Source organism: Thermochaetoides thermophila (assembly GCF_000221225.1).
Source record: "Thermochaetoides thermophila DSM 1495 unplaced genomic scaffold scf7180000011819, whole genome shotgun sequence".
Classification (NCBI taxonomy): domain Eukaryota; kingdom Fungi; phylum Ascomycota; class Sordariomycetes; order Sordariales; family Chaetomiaceae; genus Thermochaetoides; species Thermochaetoides thermophila.
Window position 1 is genome coordinate 197,186 of NW_006383035.1, and position 15,749 is coordinate 212,934.

General features: G+C 52.1%; 5 protein-coding genes across 5 annotated transcripts; 2 read left to right on the forward strand and 3 right to left on the reverse strand.

Annotated features, from left to right (window-relative positions):
* Nucleotides 1-705: 705 nt before the first annotated feature.
* CTHT_0048160 (uncharacterized protein) lies at nt 706-3,702 on the reverse strand (the record flags this gene model as incomplete). Its single annotated transcript, XM_006695116.1, has 6 exons — nt 706-735; nt 905-1,264; nt 1,331-1,915; nt 1,979-2,576; nt 3,242-3,306; nt 3,442-3,702. The coding sequence occupies 6 exons, from the start codon at nt 3,700-3,702 to the stop codon at nt 706-708; spliced, it is 1,899 nt and encodes a 632-aa protein (XP_006695179.1).
* A 1,218-nt stretch (nt 3,703-4,920) lies between these two features.
* Nucleotides 4,921-7,688, forward strand: CTHT_0048170 (uncharacterized protein; the record flags this gene model as incomplete). Its single annotated transcript, XM_006695117.1, has 11 exons — nt 4,921-5,075; nt 5,678-5,855; nt 5,919-5,984; nt 6,041-6,068; nt 6,134-6,175; nt 6,240-6,348; nt 6,444-6,657; nt 6,856-6,945; nt 7,006-7,052; nt 7,180-7,390; nt 7,476-7,688. The coding sequence occupies 11 exons, from the start codon at nt 4,921-4,923 to the stop codon at nt 7,686-7,688; spliced, it is 1,353 nt and encodes a 450-aa protein (XP_006695180.1).
* A 1,534-nt stretch (nt 7,689-9,222) lies between these two features.
* Nucleotides 9,223-10,711, reverse strand: CTHT_0048180 (2-oxoglutarate dehydrogenase complex-like protein; the record flags this gene model as incomplete). The annotated part of the gene is made up of 4 exons (XM_006695118.1): nt 9,223-9,519; nt 9,596-9,988; nt 10,065-10,394; nt 10,469-10,711. The coding sequence occupies 4 exons, from the start codon at nt 10,709-10,711 to the stop codon at nt 9,223-9,225; spliced, it is 1,263 nt and encodes a 420-aa protein (XP_006695181.1).
* A 1,213-nt stretch (nt 10,712-11,924) lies between these two features.
* On the forward strand, nt 11,925-12,525 carry CTHT_0048190 (uncharacterized protein; the record flags this gene model as incomplete). The annotated part of the gene is made up of 5 exons (XM_006695119.1): nt 11,925-11,947; nt 12,043-12,175; nt 12,246-12,324; nt 12,389-12,430; nt 12,503-12,525. 5 exons carry the CDS (start codon nt 11,925-11,927, stop codon nt 12,523-12,525), a joined length of 300 nt encoding a protein of 99 aa, XP_006695182.1.
* Nucleotides 12,526-12,974: 449 nt separating this feature from the next.
* Nucleotides 12,975-13,560, reverse strand: CTHT_0048200 (uncharacterized protein; the record flags this gene model as incomplete). The annotated part of the gene is made up of 3 exons (XM_006695120.1): nt 12,975-13,030; nt 13,086-13,378; nt 13,508-13,560. 3 exons carry the CDS (start codon nt 13,558-13,560, stop codon nt 12,975-12,977), a joined length of 402 nt encoding a protein of 133 aa, XP_006695183.1.
* Between the last annotated feature and the right edge of the window lie 2,189 nt (nt 13,561-15,749).

Sequence of the window (15,749 nt, forward strand, 5' to 3'; positions counted from 1 at the left end):
GTAGGCGGCATGCAGGCGGTCCTCTCGAGGCTGTTCTGCGGTTCTCGCGTTGAAGAACCGGACAGTCGCATTCTCAAAGCCGACCACAACGTAATTTTCCCGTTTGTCTATTGCAATGCTTCTGCACCACAGGGAGGACGGGATACGGTACTCCACAGCGGGAACGGTTGGTTGTACGAGGTTTATAATGCGTAGCTATCAAGTACGACGAACATCAGCAGAAGCTCACTTTGACAGAGTGAAACATCAGATCAGCAGCAGAATTCGGCCATCTTACCGTCAGTTTTTGATCACGGTTGCCCACAATATAGGCAAGATGCTCCTTTGCAACAGTTGCGAGAAGACATGTGCTTTCTGGCGTTATCGTACGCACTGGTCTGGGCGGTGAAGTTCCAACATCCCAAACCTGTATTGCGAACTGTGTCCAGAAAAGCGCGAGAGCCGACGTTTGTGAGAGAGCAACACTGATATTTTTGGAAGGTCTCACTCTTGTCTGTCTTTGGGCACTTAGGAGGGAGCCGAGAGAGATAAGCTCTTGTTTTTGGGCCTCGAGCGAACCGGAAGACGACGAACTCGAATCCCCAGGGCTTGTATTGCTATTAGACGGTCTAAGTTTTGACAGGAATCCTGCAAACCTATTCTTTTCCTGCCCAGGGGTTACGGGACTCGTTTGCGGGGTTGGGGGGGAACGGGGTTGCTCTGCGTCTACCGGTCGTTGAACACCGGCTGAACCACCTGAAGACGATAGCGGGTCACTAGACATCGTGGCCTCCCCATTAACATGGCTTAAATCTGTTTCCTCCTGTGTCCTCTTCCCCGAGCCAGTAGAGATATCAGGGTGAAAAGGCACAGTCTGTATTGGGATTGGCGATGCATGTGGGACCGTGGGTGAGTCAGGGCTGACCACCCCTGCGTTTCTGGAACCGGGCTGGTCAACTGCTGGACTTGCAAGAATTTGGGTTCCAGGGGGGTTAAGAGACGACAATGGCCCATTGACCATCTCGTATCCCGAAGTGACAATGCCACTACTGGTTGTCGGAGGAACCACCATACCAGAAGGATCCAATTTTGGTGGCCACATCTGGAATGGAGGGCGAAGGTGTCGCTCAACGTTGATTGTATCAGCATCGGGCCGCAACGGTTCAATCAACTCCCAGGTTTGCCTTGCAATTGTCACCTCGCGGGCCAGAGTGACGCCCTCTCCGCAGTACAAACACCTTGACTGAGGAGGAAGACGGATTTCTGGTGAATCTGGCGTACTCATCTGGAGAAGGTTCATAATGTTAGCATAGAGTAGATAATACTGATGACAGGATTGCACATGACGTACGGGCACTTGGATGCCTGAAGACCTCAACTGCGAAGCACCAACTAGATGACAACTAGGACAATTGAGGGCATAAAGGCTTGGCCGTGTACCAGGGGTATAGCGGCCAGAAGGGTCATCTTGTAGTGCGATGTTTGCAATCACTTGGGATAGGCTATGGGCTATTTCGCGATCGCTTATGCGGTAGACAACCTGTCGTTCTCTTAACCTGTTGCTTAGGGCGTCGAGCGCGTCGAGCTCACATTCGTCGATCCGGGGCCCAGGAGCATTGTGGCGCGCGAGGTCGAGTGTGTCCGGTAGAATAATACGAAAGGTAGTACTGAAGGTGATTACCATATCAACTTTGGTTAAGTTTGGGGGCAGGCGCAAGTTATTCAGAGCGCTGAGGACGGCATTGCGAGCACGAGCGGACGAAGCATGTAGGCGCACATCCCTCATCTCCCTGTTGACGTGATACTGGATCCAAGCGGCCACTACGAACTGCGAGACATCCCTCAACGCAAGGAACTGCACTAGCCAGTTCCCGAATCCGCTGGCTGGCACAAGCTCACTGATGGAACTCGAGTGCAGACAGGGGGGGAGCGGATACTAAGAACGTGACGTTAGCAACCTCGATGGCTTAAACTATATTCTGTTTAATCGAATCCATACCAGTTCTTTTGTCACATTTGGTAGTTCGGACTTGAGAGGGGCGGGAAGACCAAGACTGTTTGGGTCGGCATGAAGCTGTCCAGCAACCTCCTTGCAAACCTCCAGAAGAAATGACTTGGGCCCGGGATAACTGTCGTATACTTGCTCGATGGCGCCATGTATTCGGGCAAAGCGCTCACGTCGGTCTTTAGACCGTTGGTTGGTGGGGGCTTTAGGATGAAGCGTAAGGACCCGGAGGGCGGAGAGAAGAAACTCGGCCAAGTACCGGTCGCGTAGTTCGCGGTGTGCCCAGAGACTCTCACGGCTGTCGATGATAATCTGGAGGACAAATTCGACTGAGCGGAGAGCAACTTCCCAGCTCACAAGGAAGCCCAGGTACCAGCTAAGATGGGAATGCTCGCGCTCTGCTGGTATCGTCAGACGCTGGAGATCGAAGATGGCCTTGAGCTGAACGAGGAGCGAAATGACCAGGTGCTGGTATGCTTCGCGGTCGGCAGAGCTCGCGTAGAGCCTCTCGAGAGAGAATCGACCCAAGAGCTCCAGCACGATGTCATCGACATCGCTACGCAGCACCAGCTGTCTCCAGACATTGGCCAAGCTATCGAAAAGAGTCGAAGCCTGAGAAGCCATACCACACGAACAACGACGCCTGCGTGGGTCCCTTAAGTATATATATGTATATGCAGAAACTCTTTGGCGCAATATTATGATCTACCAAAGATCCCGGATGGCTTCTTTACGTGAGAGATGTTGCGCAACAGGCACCTAATGCGGGGATGTGGGGTTCCAACAATGACAGAATGGCCGACGTGTAAGCCCCGGTGATCTCTCTCTGCGCCAAATTATGTGTACCGAGCATGAATGCCTTCTGCCGATACCAGACTGGTCTGCATAAGACGCGAGCGTCGATATGGGGACTAAAGTCAATGAGATACCGAGCCGATGAGCACTAGAATGGTAGAATGACGAGCAGTCCGTTGATGAGTAGTGGTAGTTACAAGCAAACTCCACAGCAGGATGGCTCATGGAGCGTGGGCAAGAAAGCCAGCGCCAGCCCTGTGTCGGGCTCGTGGCTGAATCGCCAATGAGGGGTGGTCTTCTAGTACGAGTCGAGAGCAGGAAAGACTAGTGCTGGTGTCGACTTGGCGCAACAGGGAGCGACTTGACTTGCATCCATATTAACATGTGGACTTTGGGGAACTAGGCAGTCGTCGGCCAGGGGGTAGGTGGCAGGGCAGGCCAATGGATTGAATTTAGTCTTACCAAATATTCTGCCAAGCAAGATACCCACCAAATGAACCGTCGGCGTGGTTAACAAGCCCAGCATTCTAGACACACGCTGTCACCAACTCAGCCGCTCGTCTACTTAGCCATTGGCTAGCAAGGCTCGACGTCTGCGTTGCGCCGGTGTCTCTGTTGATAGACAATCAAGGCAGGCGAGCACACTAACGGTCCTTTCTTACAGCGTTTCCGTCTTCATCGCCCTCCCTTGTCTTGGACATGGCCTTGCGTGCCGCCCACCTGGGATCCGAGTGGCTGAGCCCTTCATTCGGATGAAATCCCGCCCAGTAGGGCTGCTTCATGAGTTCTGGGTTTGCCAAACCGACCACCAAGGCAGATCTTACAAGTAGATTACCCACGGTCGCGTGGGGCGCGTGCTGCGCAGATACGTATGCCGGATTCCAATCCCAAACCCGATAGCTTGGTGGGTGGGTGGTGGACATTGCGTCCTGGGCAGAGAGTCCCCATGAGCGGGACGGACCCCGGATTGGAGGGGAACAATGGATGGAGAAAAGTAAGCAAGTATTCTGTGGTTGTCGCGTTCCGCAAGTTGGGCGACCTGGTGCCAAGGACGGCAGGGCTGGGCCAAGCCGTCGAACAGCGTGTGCCGGACCCGCCCCGGCCAGTCGCCGTTGTTCGCCAAGCTTTCGCTAAAAAAATAAGGTTACAGTACCTGCGGAGAATGACCCGCCAAAGGGAACGATTGTGTGGCTTATCAACCGCTTTCCAACCAAGATCCAACGTCACTATCTTGAGCTCGATCAAAATAGCCTGCGGGACGCTACTATTTGCGGACAGCTAGGAATGCGTTTGCTATCTTTGCAATATGCAACTGTTAGGCTGAACTGGAGTGGAAGACCCTAGACATACCACAGTTCTGGCCTACGCAAACACGATTCCGTCGAACACATCAAGCCTGCAACTTGCAAACATATATGCAGAAGGAAACCTTCATCCATAAGGCATATCTGCCTAATTCCACTAAAATGACATGTAGGCATCAGCATGATACACACTGATCAACTCATAATGTGACACTGTCGGGTCAGTGAAAACTGGTGAAAAAAAAAGGCCTTGTGGAGGGCCTGGGGGCATGCATGAAAGGGGTATTACTTGCCGTTTATTTAGCCCTCTGGAACTGGGACCCGACAAGTGAGAAGCTTGAGGGGTAAGAAAGGGATATTGTTTGGCCGACTACTACCTAGAAGCGGAAGGCAACCCAACGTATCCTCGTACAAGCATGCATCAACCAGCAGCTAACCGAGGTCGACGTTCTTCTCCGCCACTCTTGGCTGCATGGTTGTCCGCCAGACTATATGGAGTGGAGATATTCGATCGCCGTGTCTCGCAGGGCTGGGTAATGCAAATAACGTCGTGTGGTGTATGATTAGCTGATTATTTTTACCCTGCTGCAGGGCAGGGGCAGGAGACCATGGGGTGTTGCCCAGGGAACGGGTCATAAGGCGTGGAACTGGCTTATTATACTGGAACATCGAATGGTGGTTCGGGCTTGCTTGCGCTCGGGTTATATCCCGGCATTCTTGTTCTAACTTGCCTCTGTCTCTCAGACGCATACTTTTTGCGACTTGAATGTCTCTTCGATCGAAGGGCGGTGCCATCCTGTCTGGCTGAACTTCTTATCCATTACAGGCGCCATTACGATGGACTACGAGAAGCCAGAGGCTGTTAATCCTCAACTTTATCCCCACACCGGCCATCAGAGCCCTATCCCAGATGGGGAGGCAACGCTACACGGCGGTTTCGATGAGCCGCCGACTCCCGAGGACCGACGCGAATTCCGTGGAGACAGCCTCTGGTGAGTTGAGAGCACAACCAATATTCTCCCAGTCGCATGTCACTCACAAATTGCTCTTGCCCAGGCGAGTGTTGCATGAGAGACACATCAATGTGAGTGTTCTCCTCCGGGCTTGTATTATGATATGTCTTGCATGCGGCATTGGTTGACTTCCCTGGCTCTTTGCGGTAGATGATTGCATTTTCTGGGTAAGGCCTGGGAACTGTTTGCTCTTAAGGTCAACTTAGACTGATTGTATCGACATTTGTCAGCACTATCGGAAATGGTATAAGTGCTATTGACTTGTGAATCTAGTCGCATAGCTACTCACGCATTATCTGCAGGATTGTTCCTGGGCTGTGGGAGATCAATCGCTAGTGCCGGTCCTGGCGGTGCTGTCATGGCGTACATCCTTATGGGAATTGTGATTTCATCCGTGATAAGTTGCCTCGGAGAGATGACTGCCTTGATGCCAGTCAATGCTCCTGTTATGGAGTTTCCTCGTCGATTCGTTAGCCGGGGCGTTGGGTTTGGCGTTGGCTGGGTTTATTGGTAGGCAGCCCCAGCGACTTTATCTCGTTTTAAGTAAGGCATGTGCTAATACCAGTGTGCTGGGGAAACAGGTTTGCCTATACCATTCTTGCTGGTGAGCAACTGGTTGCCATTACAAATGCTATCAAGTTCCGCTACGACGATGGCAAAACCCATCTGATCTGGCAAACCGGAGTGGATGTCGATAATGCCGTGTGGATTACTGTGTTCCTAGTACTTGTTATCATCTTCAACATGTTTCCAGTCCGAGTACGTTCCAAACTGGCAACTTCTGTGCTTCGAAAAGGGTTACTAACGCCTAGAGTCTTGTAGTGGTTCGGCGAGCTGGAATATATATTCGGTACCTTCAAGCTGATATTCATATCGTTTCTGATTCTGGTAGGTTTTTACCTCGCCTGAAATGAATATAACCTGATTAACAAGCGTTCGAATAGTTGATGTTTTTCTTGTCCATCATTGAGCGTTGGTCACCCGGATAATACAACCCGGCTACATAAGATCTGGCTAATTGTTCATCTTTCAAACAGCACGTTCCAATGCATACTACCACGAACCTCTAGGTACTCGCTGTATGTCTTGCTGTTACGTCCGGAGCTACCCAAAAAGGACACTATAAACTAACAGTTCGTAAAGACTGGAACGACCCTTACTCGTTCTTCAGTACAGTTTACCGGGCTAGAACCGATGATCTAGAAGTGAAACAGACAATTACCGGATCCCTTGGGACACTTTTGGGTGTCTGGTATGCTATTGCAAAGTTCCCTCTATTGCAATATCTTTCCAAAGCTGGTATCTTGATGCTGGTTGCTCGGTGTTCACTAACTTGGTTAACCATAGGACCACGTTTACCAGCGTCATGTTCTCCTATATCGGCATGGACATCATGGCAGCTACCGCTGCTGAGAGCCGAGCGTTAGCTGATGTCGAGGCTATGAAGATGGCCGCTCGGAAAATCAATCTTCGAGTCGTGACTTTATATTCCCTCGCTGTCATGACTGCATCCTTTGTCGTCCCGATGGACCATCCTTTCCTGAATGGCGAGGCGACCTCAGTCAGTGCTCGATCAGTATTCATTATTGCCGTCGTTGAGGCTGGTATGCCAAAGCTCGCCCATTTTTTCAATGCCGTCTTTGTATTTTCAGCATTTACCTGCGCTATCAATTCCATGTATATCGCGACGAGAGTCCTCCATACACTTGCTCTTCGAGGGCAAACTGGGCCGGAATTCATTACTAGGCGGTTGCGCCAGTGCCGCATGGGAGTGCCGGTTAGAGCAGTTCTCGTCACCGGCGCTGTCATGATGATAGCATACATGGGTCGCTCAGGCAACCCTGGAGCGGTAAGTCGATTCAAAATGCTCGGCCATATGGTAGTCTTATCTGACCATAATTGAATATAGCGCCTCGACGAACTTGCCAATAACTGCACGGTTTCCTGTCTCATCATGTATGCCTCTATCTGCGCAACGTACCTATTCTTTTTCAAAACGTCAGTATCATCAATATCCAAGAGCGACTTGAAGTCGGGGTTCTGTTCACCGAGAGAACATGCAGACTAACCAAACGAGTTCCAGGCTCGAGGAGGCCAAATTGTACGGCAATACTTCTGAAGCTCAAGCAGCCAGTTACGACAGAAATCACCCCCTGTATCCTTACAAGTCTCATGGCCAGTGGCTCAAGGCAGCATTCGGTCTCATAGCTTGTATTATCTTGACACTATTTAACGGTGTCAGCGCCTTTATCACGCCGTTTAGCCCCCGTAAATTCGTGTCGGCATACATCAGCGTCAGTGAAATCCTTAATCAATCAACATCATAGATTTTACTCCGGTTGGTAGGGTTCCGATATGGCTAACATGGGTTTTATACAGCTTCCCGTTTTCATAATTTTGATTCTAGGTTATAACATCCACAAACATGGCTTTCGCTTTGCGGATTGGTGGACGGACAAGTCTGGTGATCTCAGCAACACGGTACAGGCTAGCAGCTTGAAACGAAAGGGTCGGTTGGAATTCCCCGACTCTGGCCTTACCAAGGACAATTTACGAGCATTTGGCGAATGGGTTTTGGTGTGGCTGAAATAAGTAGTCCGTTTCTATCCATTTACTGTCAATTAATTCGTCACGGCTCGGGAAGAAGGGCTAAAGGCAGGTGGTAAGCTCTTGTGCTTCATCAACCCCGTATCTACTTCTAGAGTATATTCATGTACTGTAATTCATAAGATGCAATGCTTCATAGTATAGTATCTACGTAGACTATCTTCAACAGGTCCATATCCGTCGAGGGAGCAACTACCTGTGTTCAACACTAGAGACTGCCAGGGAAAACAGTTAGAGCACAAATAGGTTGCCGTTTCAAGAAGTCGAGAAGTAGTGACTTAAATCAGTAATCATTAGCTTAGACGTACGTAGACATGTTGTGGTTTAGTCGCCCAGTTTAACTCCTGCCAAAGATATCTCTATTTCCAGACACTACTGCCCTTTGGAAATTAACAGTATACTAAATGATGGTTTCTGCTTCTTAGTGCCATTTTCTAGCACACATCCACAGAACTTATGCCGGGCGCTAAAGTAGTATTGAGGCAATTGGCCGTGCTCTGAAAATTCTTTGTGATTACCATGCTGGGCACGGCAGATGTGCTGGTAATCCAACAGGATTCTGATGTGCGACACGGTGGCAAGGAAACCAGTCCAAGGAATCAATCCTGGTACAAGAATTACGACAAGTGCTTTGTTTCAGCTTTAACAAGTAGGGCCTGTGGTTGAGACAACTAGTCTTTTCGATGAGGACCTTATCATACACGAGGATAAACTCATAGCAAGCGAGTATTGTTTGGCTGGAAGCACCAGTTGGCTTTACGGCTCATATCAAGTGCTTTTTTTTTTTTCATACAATAGGCGGGATGTGTGACAGTATGTAAGTGCGCATCCATTACTAACCCCCTCCCAGAGCCAGGCTTTGTGGGTGTTCTTGGATATCAACAAAACCAGACATCAGACAACCCAGACACATACCCTAAACGACAAAACAAAGGTGATCGACAGCATGGAATTCAACCAATCCTGATGGTCGGCACTTTCATACAGCGCCCCAGTGACCCATCACCGATGCTTTTGCAAAAGCAGAGCTTGAAAGTCACGTCAATATTTGTTGTTATATGTTTCTACACAGTCAACCTAGATATGGCGTTGCAAGGTCTTAGGTATTACTTGGCTAAATTTCATTTGATCTATAAACACAGTAGATTATTATGGGCTGTCTGTACACACATAGGTTGAGGAGTTCATCCCTATGCTGACACAAGCCCCCAAGTCTGGGACATAATAACACCGAAAAACTCTATTCAGCGCACTGAATACCCGGAATGTATGTTGCTGAACAAGTCGCAACGTGTAAAAAAATCAAACCCTTGTCTAAATTGGAAACGCCCAGGAATGCACTGTACCCAAGGGAATAGGCCCTCAGAATCTTATATTACACAACCAAGCGCAGTTAATTTTGTTTTTCTTTTTTTTGTGCAAAAGTGCTACCCAAGAGCACTTTCCAGCCACTAACCGTCGACAATCTACCAACCCCCGCATCCTCAAAACTCTCGAGCCAGATCAGAGATGCCCCACTTTAAAGAAGCATCTTCCTGGGATCCTCAATGTACTCCTTGACCTTGACCAGGAATTGCACGGCCTCCCTGCCGTCCAGCAGGCGGTGGTCATATGTAAGCGCAAGGTACATCATAGGACGGATTTCCACCTTGCCATTGACGGCGACGGGACGCTCCTTAATAGCGTGCAGGCCGAGCACAGCAGACTGGGGGAGGTTAATGATAGGGGTGCCCATAAGGGACCCGAAGACGCCACCGTTGCTAATCGTGAAGGTGCCGCCGGCCATATCCTCAATGGTGAGCTTGCCGTCACGGGCCTATTACCAAAGCATGAGGTCAGAACTCGAACGTCAAGCACAGAAGACAAAGCAACGTATGTGGATGAAGCCATACCTTCTTTCCCAGTTCGGCAATAGTCTTCTCGATAGTGATCAAGTCCATGGTCTCAGCGTTGCGCACAACAGGAGTGACAAGACCCTTCTCGGTCGCGACGGCAACGCTAATATCAACATAGTCCCTGTAGACGATAGTATCACCACCGTTGGGACCCTCAATCGAAGCGTTGACGACAGGAAGGTCACGAATGGCGAGGACGACGGCACGGGAGAAGGCGCTCATGAAGCCAAGCTTAACTCCTGTCTTCTTGAGGACCTCATCCTTATACTTGTTGCGGAACTCGATCAGAGCCGACATGTCGACCTCGTTGAAGGTCGTCAGCGACGCGGCGGTGTTCTGCGATTGCTTGAGACGCTCGGCAATGCGGAGACGCATTCGGTTCATCTTGACCTACACGCATCCGGTCAGATCAAGCACATGGACAACTGCGGTTATTTCTCAAAAGTTCGAGCGAGGCATTACTTACCCTCCGCTCCTCACGGTTGCCGAGGGTAACCGCGGGAGTCTCAGCAGGCTTGCTGGCCGGCTTGGGAGAGGCGGGAGCCTCCTGCTTTGGCGGAGCAGGAGCCGGAGCAGCAGTCTTGGAAGGTTCAGGAGCCGGGGCCTCCGGAACCTTCTTCTCTTCAACCTTCGGCTCCGGGGCCGCAGCCTTGGGCTGCTCCTTGGCTGCCTCAGCCGGCTTTTCGCCACCGACCTCCAGGCGCACAAGGTCTTGGCCGACGAGAACGGTGTCCTCCTCATTCACAAAGAATTCCTTGATAACACCAGCTTCGGGGGCATTGACAGCAACGTCGATCTAGCATGACAGCGAGTTAGCGCCAGTACTCAGGCGACCCGACCAACAACGTCATGGCGCGGTGCCACACCCACCTTGTCGGTCTCAATGGTCGCAATCTCCTCGTCCGCCTCAACGTAGTCACCAACGGCCTTGTTCCACTGTTTCAACGTGCCCTCGGTGATCGACTCGGCCATCTGAGGCACCTTGATGATCTTGTCGGCATAGGTCCGGACATGCTGGAACTGCAGGGGGAGCTGGCGTAGGGCTGCGTGGGTGTTGAGGACAGCGAACTTAGGAGCGGCACGCGCCGCCATGCGAAGACCGCGATACAGCATCCTGACTGCGAAGGTGTGTGTATGGGCTCAGGGGGGTGAGGGAGAGAAGGAAGTGGTTGCCGGCCGTGCGTTGCGCGAATTGAGGATGCTAAAAAGATCTGCAGGACAACTTGGGTCGCAAGCGGCGTAAGGCAGAGAAAGGATTGGTGTAACTGCTCAGACGGCAAAAGCGCACAACACAGGCCCCGGCAATATGAATCGCAGAGCAAGCGGGCAGGGGGGAGGGGAAGAAAGCACCGAAATGTCTTCTGGACGGTGCAGGCGAAAGGAAAGATCGATTAGGAGGAAAGATAACGAGGGACACAAATTATGGAGAAGTTTAAAGCCCGAGCCGAAGTGGACAGGGCACTGAGGGCAGCGGATTTGCGCCGTTTGCTTACAAGAGCCAGGACCCAGGAAGCCAGGAAGTCTAGCACCGGGCAATGCGGGCATGAGAAAAAAAAATGACCACGGCACCCCTCGCTCGCTCGCTGGCAGAGCCCAAAGCCGGCTTCCAATTGTGTCAGGGATTGCAAAAACCCAGCCTGTGAGCGGCGCTGCCGGCACGCAACGCGATCTCCGCTCCTCACTGGAACACTGGGCCGCAACTGGTGCTGGCACGGACACAGAACACCCACTGGTCCGGTGACCTCAGCCCGCACCGCCTTCATCGCAGGGATCCAGGCACGGGAAGCTCGCCGGACGCGCCAAGGCAGGCGTGCACGGCAACTGTTGTGCAGTCTCGGCAAAAGGGAACGGAACGGAGGAACGTCCGTCGAAGCTTGAATGGTTGTTGGAACCAGCTCGCCAGCCGTGAGATGCCTGAGGATCGAACACTGCAGCACTTGGAAGGGGGAAAGGGGCGGGGCGCTTGGCTTCTCGCCAGAGCCTTGTCAGTCCTTCGCCAATCGTCATTAATGCCAAGCAATCCCACCAGCGCAGCCTCGGGTCCCTGATGTGGCCTGAGGCACAAACCCGCGGCGAAGCTGTCCCGCCCAATTGCTGTCAATTCTGATTGAGCTCAAAGTGCTCGAGCCGTCACCACGCCCTGCTATCGCAAACACGCAGCCTAGGTATATCCCCGCCACGACCCCGCGACCGGTCCGTGGGTGCTGCGACTCGATATCCGGGCTTTCCGGCTGACACATACAACGGTTCTGGAGGGTCTCGATTTGTAGAAGTGGTTACCAGACGCCGAAACCTTAGCACAGTTACGTCGCCACAGCCGCCCACCATGTCGAACAGGCAGGCCGCTCTGTCAGTCATGCCCACTCCTTCCGTCTTGATGCCGCCTGCCTCCATGTTGGCGTCCATTGACGAGCCGAACCTTGTTGCTGACACTATGGCCCCAGCTCGCTCTACCGCCGGGCATTGAAGCTCGCTCTCGACTGGACGGTGCATCGCAACCTCTGGCGGGGCCAGGCGCTTTACATCCGCTCCCTCTTCGAGAAGAACCGCAATGTTACCGATCCACGTCTGCAACGGGTGCGAAATATCAACAGTATCCTGAGGTTGCACGCAAGACAGGAAGCGCTGACCAGGAGGGATCGTGCAGGCACTGCTGAAGGAGACGGAGAAGCTGTTGGAGAAGTGGAAGCACCCAGATCCGTACTGCCCACCGACTGCTCCTGGAGGTCTGCATTGCCCTAAATTCACGTTCTTTTCTAAAAAACGGGACCGCCCTGACAACGGTAACAGGTTCCAAGTACGAAAGGAATCTGCCTGTTCCCAACCTCGAACGTAAGTTTTTCCTTCAATTGCAAAATCTAGGCTGCATTGCCTTCGTGGCTGACCCTCAATTTCTGTCGGCAGCCCCCCCGCCGCTCAAGTTCTGATGAATACAGTGGAATGGTGTTCGCGAGCAGTCACATAGAGAACCAAAATACACGCTTTCTGGCATTTGACTTGAATTCAGCATTGTGATTTGAAAGCATTTTTGGTAGTTATCATGGTCGCGTCATCGTCTAAGCACGTCGCGTCTGAAGGCCACAGCCGAGTTCAAATGCTGTGGGTAATCCCAAGCCAATACCGACCTACTACCAATCTACGTGGAACGCGTCTGAAACCTAGTCACACAGTTCTCGAGGCAACAGCGAGATCATGATCAAATATTTAAAAGGTATTCTCATTCATGACCATGACCATGCCCATCATGGTATTAATGTACAACCCGAACGTGCATAAAAGACAACCGATGACCCGATACCGTGTGACCCCAATATCATGAACCCAAAGCCGACCAAAAAAGGAAAGCAAACTGGAAAAGAACCGAACCCCCGAAAAATCAAAGCTCCTGAGACAAGTTCTTGCCAGTCTTCGCTGTCTTCTTGGGAAGAAGGTCTGGAATCAAGTTAGTCATCCGTAGTAGGCAAAACATTCGATGTGGCCGACGTACTCTGATGGATGTTGGGAAGGACACCACCCTGGGCGATGGTGACGTGGCCCAGGAGCTTATTCAGCTCCTCATCGTTGCGGATGGCGAGCTGAAGGTGGCGCGGGATGATACGGGTCTTCTTGTTGTCACGAGCGGCATTGCCAGCCAGCTCAAGAATTTCGGCGGCGAGGTACTCAAGGACAGCAGCTAGGTAGACGGGAGCACCAGCACCGACACGCTGGGCATAGTTGCCCTTGCGGAGGAGACGGTGCACACGACCGACAGGGAACGCGAGACCGGCCTTAGAAGAGCGACTATAGATGATGTTAGCATGTCCAAAACGCGAAAGATGTGACAACTGAGCTGGGACGCCAGAAAAGTATGGGATTCGCGATGGATAGTCAGCCGCCGAGGACGGCCCGTGGTCGATGAGGGAAACTCACGATTGAGCGCTCTTGGTGCCAGAGGCCTTGCCACCAGACTTGCCGCCAGTCATTTTGATGGTTTTTGATGTAAAATGAAATGTACAAATTAAAATGTGTGGTGAGAGAGGCTTGGTATCGCGGGTGCCGTGTGGGCAATCAATGCGTCGACAGTTTGGTTGATGAAGGAGTGAAAATGGGGAGGAAGACGGTCGTCGGCGGTGGGGGATGAGGCACGTTAAGTAGTTTTCGCGTAAGCGTGCAAGATCACGAATCACTCGCGCCTCCCTTGGCGATTGATCGGAACTGTTGGGGCTAGTCCAAAAACGGTCCACAGCTATGGGTGGGGTTTAGGCCTGCCGCGCCGCTGGCTGGCGTTCGAAAAATCGGGCCAATCCGGCGCTGCCAATCATTGGATTGCATCTGGCTTGCTTTTGGAGGGTTTAAGATCAGGGCACTCCCCGGCCAAAAAAACACATCCAAAAATGACGACGCCTCATCAGCATTTTTTTGTCATGCTTGTTACCCGCGCAAGGCTCCAGCGTTTTTAGCATCAGCAAACCAACAACATTCTTTGATGGCCAGCGCACTCATTGCTGCCCACTCCCCACTTCCACCATCATCGTCACCACAACCTGGTCGACCTTGAATTGTTCGGCCTTCTATTCTCTTGGTCCTTTCCCTTCGTGCATTTTCGACCCGAATACTCTCGACAGCCGCTTCCGTCCCTCGATGTCCCAGAACCCCAGACCCTCCACAATCCCTGTCCTGTCTGGCCCTGTTTGACAAATGGTCACCCAAAGCTCGGGACACTTCCACGTCGGCTATTCCGGTTGGTGTTCCTAACCGTGACTCAATGCCTTAGATATATGAGCCATGTCTATGAGATGATTATGAGCCACCTCAAATCCAGAGCGATGTCTATTGGCTCAGACCTCCTTGGCTGGAAATTCAAGTTTGACCGGCCAAATGGACTCCGATTCCAGTATTGGGGCGTTGAAAGCGATGCCCAGCGGGTTTCGGACCCATTTTCAGGTAGGAGTGGTATTTCCGGACTAAAAGGGGTCGAACGACATAGTCGGACGTCACGATGGGCTCGGTAGCCTGGGCCCGGATGTAGCTATAGAACTTGGGTCGGGATTTTGGTCTCAGAAGCCAATGAATCTTATCCAGCTCGTGCAAAACGAGCCCCGTAGGGCAGAACTGGGGCTGTCCTCCCCGGTCAGTAGGCTCACGGCGGAGCCAGAGTGCGTCTCGGGTACCCTTTCCAACGGCTGTTCCCGTTGTGACAGTCCGTCTCTTCCGTAAAATCGGAGCCGGGTGGCTCTTCCCCAAGTCTCGGGGAGCAGTTCACAACGAGTCTGTCCTCTCGGGAGCCAATCACGATGAGGCGATGGACCTTGGAGATGCGTAGGGCTGGAGGTCCTGAGGTCCTGATGTCCCTCCATACCCCGAGATCTGCCCGCAGTGTCTCCATCGAAGCGATGCCGCCATGCAGAGGCCTGGCAAGGGACGTTGCGCTTAGTGTCGTGATACTCTAAATTCAGAGCACATATGTATGACAGCCTGGATGCTCTAGATTGAGTGCACATGCTCGGCAACAGGTTTGGAGGAGAGCCATGTCAAAGGGCCCTCTATGTCCAGTTCTCCGTCAATTGAGAGGGAGTCATGCTCAATGCGGGTCCATGATGTGTTATGAAAGCTCTCTTGAGCCTCAAAGAAGTTATCTCGCTGCCGCAGGGAGAAGAGGCCATTGTTGCTGAGTGTGCTCTGCGACGTTCTGATGAGCAGGCCTAGGGCCACAGAACGGATGACAACAGCCCCGCGGTGCAAGGTACGTACCTTCTATGATGGCATGCCTGGTGAGCTCCAGTTCTCGTACCTAACCTGCCTGTCAAGGTTCCGGAAGCTCTCCTTGGGCCCTGGCAAGCTGGAATTTGCCATTTTCGGGTTGTTGTGGCGCTCGGGCCATCGCGTTACCTTGTTGCTTCGCTGCGTCGATCTAGGGAGATTTTTCGCCAAATCACGTTGGCGGCTGGCGACAGTCCCCACTTCTTCGCGCGGTCCCTCCAAATCAATCCCGCCCAAATCAGCAGGACGCCTCCTGCCAGTCGCGTCCAGTACAAAAGGGCCCAGTCCCCTCGCCGACTTCAATTCTTCTCATCAACCAACTTTTCCTCCCGCAACATCCACGCCCCTCCCAGGCCCCAAATCCATCGAGACTTTTCAAGTCGCATTACTTTTCTGCATCATCAACTTCGAC